The sequence below is a fragment of the Mycetomoellerius zeteki genome, unplaced genomic scaffold (assembly GCF_001594055.1).
Source record: "Mycetomoellerius zeteki isolate Tzet28-1 unplaced genomic scaffold, Tzet1.0 scaffold149, whole genome shotgun sequence".
Taxonomy (NCBI): Eukaryota; Metazoa; Arthropoda; class Insecta; order Hymenoptera; family Formicidae; genus Mycetomoellerius; species Mycetomoellerius zeteki.
Window position 1 is genome coordinate 1,306 of NW_017256436.1, and position 11,148 is coordinate 12,453.

Below are 11,148 nucleotides of genomic sequence, written 5' to 3' on the forward strand. Positions count from 1 at the left end.
CTCAATGATCTCGATCAGGAGGACCTCATTCCTCCCAAGATCCCAACATTACCATTACTCGTACCTTGCGTAACCCTTCGGCAAAGATCTGTCGATTATTTGTGAGCTTTGGTTTGGCCTGTGATCGTTTGTTATAATTTGTATTTTCGCGGCGCTTGTCCACGGCTACTCGCGGCGCTTTTGCGCCTGCGCGTGGTCCCGACATACCATCCCGTCCTAGCGGCGCGTTTACGCCGCTCGCCTTTCCGCCGTGAGATTCGTAGCCTTGATAGACTGCGCTACTGTGGCAACGTGAAGTTGTCACCTGTGTTGTCACATTGCGCCGAAACTCCCGAACTCTGAATGACTGTATCGCATATTCGACTTTGAAAAATCCCATGACGTGATCTGGCCGTATTGCCTCCGGAGACTTTTGGGAGGCAGGAGCCATTAATTAAGAAAAAGAAGAAGAAGATCATAGGTTTGTGTCTTTTATTCCTGTCCTGCACTAAATTGGCGTTATTGGCGTGCTAACCAACAAGTTTATTTTGAGAGAATCAGAATTACGAAGATTTATTGCCGAGTTTATTCACTTTTTCGTATTCACGAAGTGGAAAAATGTCGGACGACAAGGAAAAAGACGAAGAAAAACCTGTAGTGCCAAAAACAGCAGTGGATCTGCAAAGATTGAAACTAATGAAATTAATGAAGAACGTTGTAAGAAGGCTTCCGTATTAATCTATTGATTTATGTATTCGAATCAGAATTGTATTATATAATTCATGTTTTAATTGTACAGGATAAACCGGTTATACTACCGGAACGTCCGAAAGCTAAGAATACACCTTCTGTACCAGAATTTGTTCGTAATGTTATGGGTAGCAGTGCTGGAGCAGGTAGTGGAGAGTTTCATGTGTATAGACATCTGCGACGTAAGGAGTATGCACGGCAAAAATTTATTCAGGAGAAGGCATATAAGGTGATTATTGTTTAACACACACATAGAGTTGCCTAAAAGTCATCCACTTTTTTCTGTTGATTACAATTTCCTTGTCAAAATTATAGGAACATTTAGATGACGAATACCATCAGAAGTTGGAAGAGAATAGAAAATTGGCAGAGGAGGCAACGGCAAAGAAACGTGCTAAGAGATTGAGGAAGAAGCAGGGACGTAAGCAGAAGAAACTTATGAAAGCTAGCAATAAGAAGGAAGACAATGCCGTTATGGACGAAAAGTATAGTGAGGACGATAGTACAGATGAGAATGAAGAAACTAAAACTGTAGAAAATAGTGAAGTAACTGAAGGAAATGACAGTTGTCCCAAGAATGTATCTATGAATGAAAGTGAAGGAACGTCAGTGACAGAAAAGGAATCATCATTACCTGTGGGAAAAAATCAAGAAGATACGTTAAAGACACAATCTGAGGTATCAAGCGAAAATATTCAATGTGAAGATGGCACTTGATATGTATATAAATAGTCCAATATCTCTTGTTGAATTTGAGATTGGAGTTTTCATTGAATCATCTAATGTGGAGTACACTCAGTCTATGGAAATACGATTGACTGCACTCATTTCTCCTGCTTTGATCCACAAAGTCTAAATTCAATGAAGAAATATTGCTCTAAATTTGATCTACACTAGAGTGGAACTGAATTGAGAGTTTCAGTGGAAACTAGAACATTGATAGATTTTTTAAAGCAATGTATGGATTTTTTATGACAATATTAAAATAACTAATTTACTAATTTATATATTTTTAATTCCACTGATTTATGTGTGTTCTCAAGCTTTCTCTATTAGTAAAAATTGTAAATTGCAGTAAATAGCTGGTAGAAAAGAAAGTTAAAAAATATGTTACATTGATTTATTTTTTTGTTCATCATTTTAGTTGTATATACAATCCTATATTGTAGAGGTAATGGTATCTAGATTGTCATAGCGATTAGTTTTCTCGAATATATTTGCCAAAGATTGAGCGATTTGTCGTTCTTCAACAGAATGTGCATTTCTTACATGTTGTGCCAATTGGACTTTTGCTTTAATTAAATCTCCTAGTTTTTCAGGTAAAATAGTTTCCTACAACAAAATTTCAATACACCGAAATTATAAAATTACGTTCCTCCATCTGTATATTTGATTTAATAATTATATTTTATATAACACATACTATACCTGAAATTGTTTCATGAAATTGGAAATTTCTTCTAAATGGTCGCCAATCTCGATCCAAAGACTTTGCAGTTCGGATTTTTCTGTATGGGCAGCCACGCAACTAAGAGTAAGACACAACTGAAATATATTTTTTGTATTAATACATGATCACACACACAATGATATTCCAAGAATATTATATAATATATTATAAGAAAGAGCACACTTACTTGCTGAATGAGTGCATCTCGATGCGGATATTCAACGTAGCTTGGTACATGTTGAGCATTTTCAAATGCTAATACAATATTTTTCCACAACATTACAGTATATTTACCGTAATCATTACATGAAGACAATGCCCATGCGGCGTTAGTTCGTACTTTAAAATTAGGACTATCGCATATCAAAGTTGAAAGCGCTGGAAATACTTGATTCTATAAAAATATCTAGTTTTAAACATTTATACAAGATAAATAAATTAATTACTAGTTATATTTTTCCAAGTACGTACTTTCCAAGAAGATGGCAATATTGCGTCTGGATCGTGGCTCAAAACCAATCCTAAGGCTCGGCAAGCGTTCCATCGTACCTAATGTTATAAATAAAAAAATTTATTTTTATTAAATAAATCAAGAAATATTTATTGCAGCTACATACTTTGTCATCAGAAAACAATAAAACATTTAATGCACAAGTATCGAGATAATAAGTTTGATTATAAATAAATTTAATTATTTTGAGTTAAAACATATATACATAAACAATTATAAAAATTAATAGTTTCCTAAAACAGCACATTTGATAAGTGCGTCCAACCCTATTGCCGTGTCGGAAAGTATGTGTTTCTGTGAACATAAATATAAAATAGTTCCAATTGCTCTGACGGCGTTACACTTCACTTTATCATTATCTTTTGTAGCCTTAACGCTTATATGATATAGTTTGGGTAGTAAATCTTCTAAAGAAAATGGTTCCACATCTTCATGCTGTCTGGATAAAGGATATATTTATATAAATAGAGAAGACATGTGTGCGCAAAGAAGATAAAGAAAGAAGTCTGAAAAACAAACTTTTGCCTGGAAAGACAGTCACACAAATTTGCCAATGCCCAAGCACTTTTTACACGAACACCAAGATTTTTGTCCTCAAAAGCTGAACAAACTGTATCAGCCAAATCCATGAGGAAGCCGGTATCGTGTTCCAAAGCCGGTAAAGTTACCAACATTCCTAATGCACGTAAACCGGCTGCTCTTACAGTACTTTCTTCATCACGAACTGCTCCAAATAGAATTGTAATTATTAATATAACTCTTTGTCTCTGTAAATATAAATGAAAATAAAGTAGAATATTAGAGATATATGGCATGAAAAATATTTAGTTTATGAATGTCACGACTACATAAATGAAAAAAATAAAAATTTGGATAATTGTATCCTTTTTATTCCAGTTATTCTTACCGATAATTGTGTAAATACATTTCCACTGATGCTACCTAGACAATCGCAAGCAGCTTCTCGCAATATGGTCTGTGATGTTTGGGCGAGTGATATTATAGGTTCAAATATAATGTTCCAAAATAATATACCATTGCTATAAATTTCAGTATTTGCGAGGCAACCGGACATAATCTCTAAAACTCGACATGCATGCAATATTACTTGATTTTCTGTTTCCTCCATAATTGAAATTAAAGTTGTAGTCACATTCTCCAAATGAGGAAATATAAGGTTTCCTGTATTAAATACCAGTCTGCCCATAAGTTTTAAAGATTGAAGTCGTACAGGTGTATTAACCGACTAAAATGAAATAAACGTAATTTTTTCAGTTTGACTGACAACTGCTTTGATTAAAAAAAGCTTCAAATATACAATAAATCGCACGAAAAAAAATGTATAATATGTATGTCGTTTATATATACCTTATTAGATATATTTTGTAAACAAATGCGAACCAACAAACAAGCATTTTCATCTTTTGATATTGATGTGATCTCATTACAGCTATTTGTCGAATTTTCGATATCCTCGACATCTATTTCCTCTTCTTCTGTTCCAACGTCACTGATGGAATTAATATCAAACTGCAAACTTTCTGATCTTATTTCAGCCATAGTTTGCTTAGCTAATATGTTTAATATTTCCTGCGTTATAGGTTCACTTGAGACAAATGCTTCAAAAATAGATAGTGCCGCAACTCGTACAGTTGGATCTAGAAAAATAACTTGACTGTAATGAAAGTAATAAATTAAAAATTAAATAGAATAATAAAGGCAAGATGTACCTTTGTGAAATATGTGCGGCTTACAATTCCTAACTAATTTGGTAGCCAAACCCGGTTTCAGTCGTTCGTATGGTGTGCCCTGTACAAGAGCTGCTGCGCATTTTAATGCGTGCATTAACATAGTTACATTTTTTTCAGTCAGTAAAATTAATGCTAATGTAAAATGCAGTTCCTTGACCATTAAACATACTGTGCCAAAGAATGTGATGAAAGAGGTATGATTGGTATCCTCGGCATGTATTAAAAATGGTTTAGCACCTATTAACAATTCAGTTAATGCACACAATACATTCTGTCGCACTTTAGATACAGGTTCAACTAGTATGCTTCTTGTCAATACTCTTGCGTCGTTTCGTGAACCGGTAGCTACGATTTGTGGCCAGTATCCGAAAATCTCTTTACTCCGAGCGATTTCTATTAGAACCTGCAATAAACGTACAGCTCCCAATCTTACTTTGGAATCGATGTGGATAGAATTATTAATCTCTGTATCTGAAGTATCTGAATCACTGGAATATTTGGAAATTCCTGTGTGCTCCGGAATGGCATTATTTCCCGAATCAGATGTATTTTTCTTGGCTAGTGTTTTCCTGGATCTTACTTTGTGATTTTTAAGATTTTTGCATTTGGGAACTACGTGAACACGTTCTGGGAGATTCATTGCAGCTGGACGAAGTAATTGTGGCCTTGTAACTGAATAACCTTTGATGCCATAAAATAGGAATGCTTGCACCACTCCTAATATTTCTCCAATAAAATCAGGAGATTTAAGGATCAATTTTTCAATGATCATATAATGCAAAATATGCATGCATAAATTTATGACCTATAAATGTATAAGTAACTCGATGAAATATGTATACATATATACCTTTTGAATTGCACAAAAAATAAATTGCATACCTTACTGTAGTAAAGCTTATCATCATTATATGGTAAAAGTGATAAAATTCTAAAAATTATATCTTTTATCAAATATGTAAATTTATCTGATAAGCAATGGTTGTTACTTTTGTTTATTATAATTTCTTCTAAACATCCAAGTGCATGGAAATTAATTTCAGACCATGGGTTACATAATGGATTTAAATGTTTCATTAACAAACCCTTATCTTTAAGTAACAGACATACATGCTGAAACATTAAGCAGTTGCCTAATTTTATATAATGATATAATAATTTAGTTTTTAATAATCTGTTTGTTGGAAAAGAAGCCATATACTAACATGATTGATGTTATTAAAATAACCAAAATGTAAAAAGCTTTTTATAACGATTAATACATCAACTTGTGCCAGTAGATCAGAAAATTCCAATGCTTCTAAAATCCATCGTTTGCAGGTTACAAATGTGCGACCATGAAGCTTGATGTTGTTCTGAGTTAGATTGTACAGAAATTTACAAACATTTTGGACTAAAGATGTTTCTGTAGGTAGAACTGCTGCACAAAGTTGATTCACCAATAATAATATCGCCTGGAAATAGATTATAATGTAATCTCAATAAATAACAAAGTAGTTTGAGATGCAACTAGTACGTGTTTTGTATTAGTCAACAAAATATAAAATATTCCTTACATCATTATTTATAATATTAACGCATTTGTAATCCAGCTCGTTGAGATCATTTAAATATGCATTAATCTGTTTCTTGTTGCTGAGTTTTGTACTAGTTAACGAAAGTAGTTTTTTGATTAACGAACAAAATTGTGTCGTAGTGTCACTAACTGTATGATTTACGGGTAACGAGGCCATGATCACCGTTTACATTATATAATTTTCTTATTTAGGACAGTATAAATAACTTCAACACTATCTTGTAATTTGTGTATATATATTACTACGCGACACATTGCACGATTTTTAATAAATTGTAAAAAACGATGTATTTCTTCTTCTTCTTAATTAATTATGGCTCCCGCCTCCAAACAAATAGGAGGTCGATACGGCCAAATCACGTTTATGATTGTTTTCCGTGTGTTAAAAAAATGATGCAACACCCGCGAAAATGGCTAAGCCCGTTCGAACACCGGGCGCCTGCGTCTACGGCGTCGTCACGCCGCAAGGACGCGCGTCAGGTCGACCTAACGGGTCGTCCAAGACCGCGGGATGATTATGTGTGTTTCAATGCTCGGTCAAAGTCGGCACCACTTTCAAAAATATACAATAGCTATAGCGCACCCGAGTCGAGACTTCGAGACGCGTCCGCCACGAGCGAGTGGTTCATCAGAACTCAACGATGTATTTACTCCGACAAAGACAAAACCTGAGAGCACCCATCCCGGCCTTTTTCGTGACACCGCACCACATCGCACAAAACCCTCGTACACACTAGCGGCACCAATATCTATTTTATAAAAATAGATATGAAGTACGTATCACAATATCGACACTGCTGATAAAGTCGTACTGTTGAAAATGAATGTGATACGAATCCTGTTGTATCTATAATTAATTGTGGATAAAGATAATATATACATATATATAATTATATAACATGTATATATATTTACGTTTACGTAATTTTTCTTTTGCTCTTGTTTAGAGAAAGCGTCTAACTTTTGAATCATGAAGGAAAAAAAATAATACAGGATCACCTAGTTAATGTCTACCACTCTAGAAAATGTATGTGTGTAAAATAGATATAATATTTATATTAAAAATAAAAATTTATTTTAATTTTTGAAAAATTTACATAAAAATTTAATTTATTGATATCAAATAAATTTATACATTATACTGTTTTAAACTTAAAATTGTTTTTTTTTGTATTCTATTAGAAACCATTTTGTGTTTTACTATCAAAAAATACATTACATTGTATGCTTTTACAATGTAATGTATAAATATTTTTACATATATATTTTTCATAATATAAATATAAAACATAATAAAAATAAATAGAACGTTGTTTTCAATCTAATACTTTACGTATGGATTATAAATCGTTTATACAAATAATATACCTAAAATTTTGAAATGAATTAAATTTTTATGTGTACATATATATTTACAAATCGGGGAGCGCGAATATACAATAGTTGCATCACGAGTTAAAATTACGAAATAGTTAAATGCGTTTATTTTTATACGAATATAATAAAGCATATATATATAGTGTGTCGATGGAACAGTTTTTTAATCACATTTGCGATTTCCGCGAGACTATGACGTGATTCCATGCCTTTCACTTGCGACTGAGTACAGCATATGCGAGTGTTGATCGAATGACTTTTTAACCGCGTTTGCAATTTTCGTAATAACGCGTAGCGTTACCTGCCTTTCGCATTTCATGCTACGTGTTACGCGATCCGATTGCACAAAGATCATAGGTATATTAAATTTGTTACTAGAAACATTGAGGTTTATAATTAAAAAAGTTATAGAATTGAAACTTTATTTAAATATATGTAAGAGCATTAGTTACATTCACGAAAATTTCATTTAATTTTAGTTGCCCAAATTGTTACTTATTTATTAATAATTTCAATCTTTTTAATAACAATTCAAAGAAAAATATTTAAAATATAGAAATACTGTACACAACAATCTCTTAAATCAGTTATAATTATTTTAGTAACATATGGCAACATATACTGAAATTATGATACATTGACAATGTATGGAATCAAGTTTTTCAGTAACTTGCAGTGGTCAATTGCAATTGGTCAATTGACACTATCCGTGCCGACGCAAAATATCTACAAACTCTACAAACTACATTTATTACATTAACAAAGAAAACAATTTGTCATAAAACTACTTGAATGTATATTTGTAACATACATAATTGTTTTCATTGGCATTAATAATTGCGTAAGAAATGCTGTCCTTTATAATTGTCAATTGCAAGCTTTAGGTATATGCTGTATATACGAAATACGCGAATGTGAGTGCTGATACACATTGATAAGCACATCAGAATACTTCTTGCATATGTTGCATATATATGAGAGATATTTCGCGATTGTAAAATAAAAAGTTTTTACGTATAAAAAATGAACAAATAATTTAATGCTCATTTCTGATACAAGCATGTATCGCATTTGATAGCACGCTTAATAATTTGGCAGTTAAAAGGAATGGTAACATTACAAGTGGATCAGACTCGAGAAGCTTTAGCAAATTTTACACGTGTAAACATTACGATGAAAATCTTGGGCTATCAAGCCTAGCAAATTTTCTCAAGTTTCATTATGTGCTGTTCAATCAACAAATTTTCTAAATCTTTTTGCACTGTGTCATTAAACTGTGCCTATTAATTAATATACAAATAACTGCACTCTCGAACTAGTCTCTAAAGCTTTACCATCGTTTTGTTCAAGATACATCACAATAATACGGTGTTATTTGAGAATATTTTCATCGCTAAACGATATTATTCAATGATACGGTTTTGCATTTGTGGAATATATAAATTTACGATTGATTTGGTTGACAGGCTGCATATATTGGTCTTGCTTTTTCCTTTGCTAAGTCCGTGGCTTTCTTAGCGGCGTCTTTGACCTTCTCTGCTTTACCCTGTAAAGAATGTTGTAAGTCCTCCGCAAGGCTCGGCTTTATCGTAACACCATCATCTGCAGTGCTGTGTCCAGCTTGCATCGAGAAACTCGTCTGAGACAGTTTCGGATTTAGAAACTGTGTTGTATGAGGAAACATATTTACGAGGACGTAATTGAAGCCCTCTGACATTTTAGCGCAATTCTTTTTAAACCGATCTAAGCCAAAGGCTTGAATCGCTCTGCTGAAACCAAAAACTTGACTGTCTATCCATGCCGATCTCTTTGCGACCGTCCATTCTGGATTTTCATCAGAGATCTGATAAACCACTTTCTCAACAATGCTCTGAAAGAAATTATAATTCTGTTAAATTATCGATTATAATCATTGTGATAATTATAATCATTTGCTATGTCATGATTATCAATCTTTAAATGTTCTTACTATTTAGCAATCAAACAGATAAAAGAATTTATAACTAAAAATTAGTTTTATAAATTACGTACATTTAGCATGTATATTATTTCATTTTATATCAATTCATTTAAAATAGGACTTTTCATAAAAAAAAAAAATACAAAATATCTTCATTATCTATTTCTCTATAATTTATTCACCTAGGAAACAAGCTGACATTATTTGTTGTCATTTTAACATTTGTCATAAAATAACGACAAATAATGTCAGTTTGTTTTCTAGGTAGCTTACCATGACTTTGGTGTATCCTAAATTCCTTGTATACGTAGTCAGAGTCTTTGCTTCTGGATCGACAATACTCTCTTCCACGATTTTGACAATGTTTTTACTAATGAATCTTTCACCCCATTTGGGTACTCTATTGGTTTTCGTCAGCAGCCGCTTGGAGTAGAGCTTTCCATTTTTAACTTCTCTCGAGATCGTATCCTCGGTGAGAACGTGCGAACTGGAAATCGTGTTGCACGTGAATTCCGATGATGAATGCACGTTATGTAATATTTGTATTTCAGTTACGCATGTGATGTAACGTGTCCAGTTACCTGTGCGGATTCGGATATCTCTGAAAGAATCCACGAACGACCTGCGTCCAATCAAACTTGAAGACCGTGATGTTCTCGTAATATTTCACCATCGTGCAAGGACGACAATCCGTTTTTACTCGGCAAGGGAAAAGGGTCTGTGAAGAAAGCAACGTGAGCGGTAGAGCGAATCTTGATGAGATTTGACACAGATTACTGCGACAATACAATCGGTAATGGATCTGAATGGATCAGAATACGCGGCGAATACGCCGCTTGTCGTACATAACGAAATCGCGTATTTAACACGCGATTACGTGCATTAGAGCAATGTGCGATGACAAGAATGCGGCAAGGAGAGGCAGTGTTGTTAGACGAGTCACCTTTTGACGCATGCGCGTTTGGACATGGCATCAGTGCTGTATTAATGTCGAACTTATAAAGATCTCGTAAGGCCCTATTTTGACGTATCTATAATTTTCCAAGGTTGGCAAGTAACGCGTTACTTGTAACGCCGTTACTTTGTTGATCGTTACCTTGTTATAATAACAATTTGATAATGACATTGTGAATTTTTATGATGGTAATGCTAACATCAGAGTTAGAAAAGTCAATCGTTACTTATAATGGATTGAAAAAGTCATTCGTTACTGAAAAAAATAACTCCTAATTTGTAACACGTTACTTTTTAGTAACGAGTAACGTTACGCGTAACGTTACGCGTTACTCGTTATACTTATAATTTTTTCGGTGTAACGCATAATAGTGATAAGTTACTTTTCAAAGTGACTTTTCTAACTTTGGCTGCGTTCAGCAGAACGTTTGTTTTGCAACTGTTGGAAGTTTCTTTCGCGCTAATTGGATCATACTTTTAGATCTAGAAGAATGGTCCTATCTCAGCAGACAATCATAAAACGGTTGCAAAACTGTTGAGTCTGCTGAACGCAGCCTTTAGTACAACCTTAGGGTGCCGTCACATGCGGCGTAACCTGCGTAAGCGTAACCCCTGCGTATTCTAGTAATTTACTAGAATACGTTATTTTTTATTTACTAGAATACGCCATTCTGAAAGCCGGCATTCACATTGGGCGTATTTCGCGGAAGATTAGAGAAATGCGGAACTAATGCAACCAATTGCTGATTAGAATCTGGAGACACGGTAGTGTCTCGGCGCTAATGGCTCCTGCACACTGGACGCGGAAACGCTTACCGCGCGGCAAAATACGACGCGGTA

At 33.9% G+C, this 11,148-nt stretch overlaps 3 protein-coding genes across 5 annotated transcripts; 1 reads left to right on the forward strand and 2 right to left on the reverse strand.

Annotated features, from left to right (window-relative positions):
* Positions 1–296: 296 nt before the first annotated feature.
* LOC108720273 (PRKR-interacting protein 1 homolog) lies at positions 297–1,685 on the forward strand. Of its 2 annotated transcripts, none has more exons than XM_018444170.1 (3): positions 297–696; positions 779–958; positions 1,045–1,685. In XM_018444170.1, exons 1-3 carry the CDS (start codon positions 598–600, stop codon positions 1,444–1,446), a joined length of 681 nt encoding a protein of 226 aa, XP_018299672.1. In that variant the 5' UTR covers positions 297–597; the 3' UTR covers positions 1,447–1,685. The 2 variants fall into 2 exon arrangements, with proteins under 2 accessions (XP_018299672.1, XP_018299673.1); XM_018444171.1 differs by having other exon boundaries at positions 297–693.
* A 159-nt stretch (positions 1,686–1,844) lies between these two features.
* Positions 1,845–6,737, reverse strand: LOC108720403 (HEAT repeat-containing protein 6). Of its 2 annotated transcripts, XM_018444403.1 has the most exons (13): positions 5,998–6,737; positions 5,647–5,895; positions 5,324–5,554; positions 4,421–5,246; positions 4,059–4,348; positions 3,598–3,936; positions 3,210–3,457; positions 2,920–3,129; positions 2,797–2,806; positions 2,651–2,728; positions 2,367–2,573; positions 2,158–2,274; positions 1,845–2,061 (listed from the first exon to the last, which is right to left on the reverse strand). In XM_018444403.1, the coding sequence occupies exons 1-13, from the start codon at positions 6,172–6,174 to the stop codon at positions 1,888–1,890; spliced, it is 3,156 nt and encodes a 1,051-aa protein (XP_018299905.1). In that variant the 5' UTR covers positions 6,175–6,737; the 3' UTR covers positions 1,845–1,887. The 2 variants fall into 2 exon arrangements, with proteins under 2 accessions (XP_018299905.1, XP_018299904.1); XM_018444402.1 differs by lacking the exons at positions 1,845–2,061; positions 2,158–2,274; positions 2,367–2,573; positions 2,797–2,806 and having other exon boundaries at positions 2,670–2,730; positions 2,914–3,129.
* Positions 6,738–8,015: 1,278 nt separating this feature from the next.
* On the reverse strand, positions 8,016–10,310 carry prel (preli-like). The gene is made up of 3 exons (XM_018444382.1): positions 9,936–10,310; positions 9,628–9,841; positions 8,016–9,264 (listed from the first exon to the last, which is right to left on the reverse strand). Exons 1-3 carry the CDS (start codon positions 10,025–10,027, stop codon positions 8,839–8,841), a joined length of 732 nt encoding a protein of 243 aa, XP_018299884.1. The 5' UTR covers positions 10,028–10,310; the 3' UTR covers positions 8,016–8,838.
* Positions 10,311–11,148: the final 838 nt, after the last annotated feature.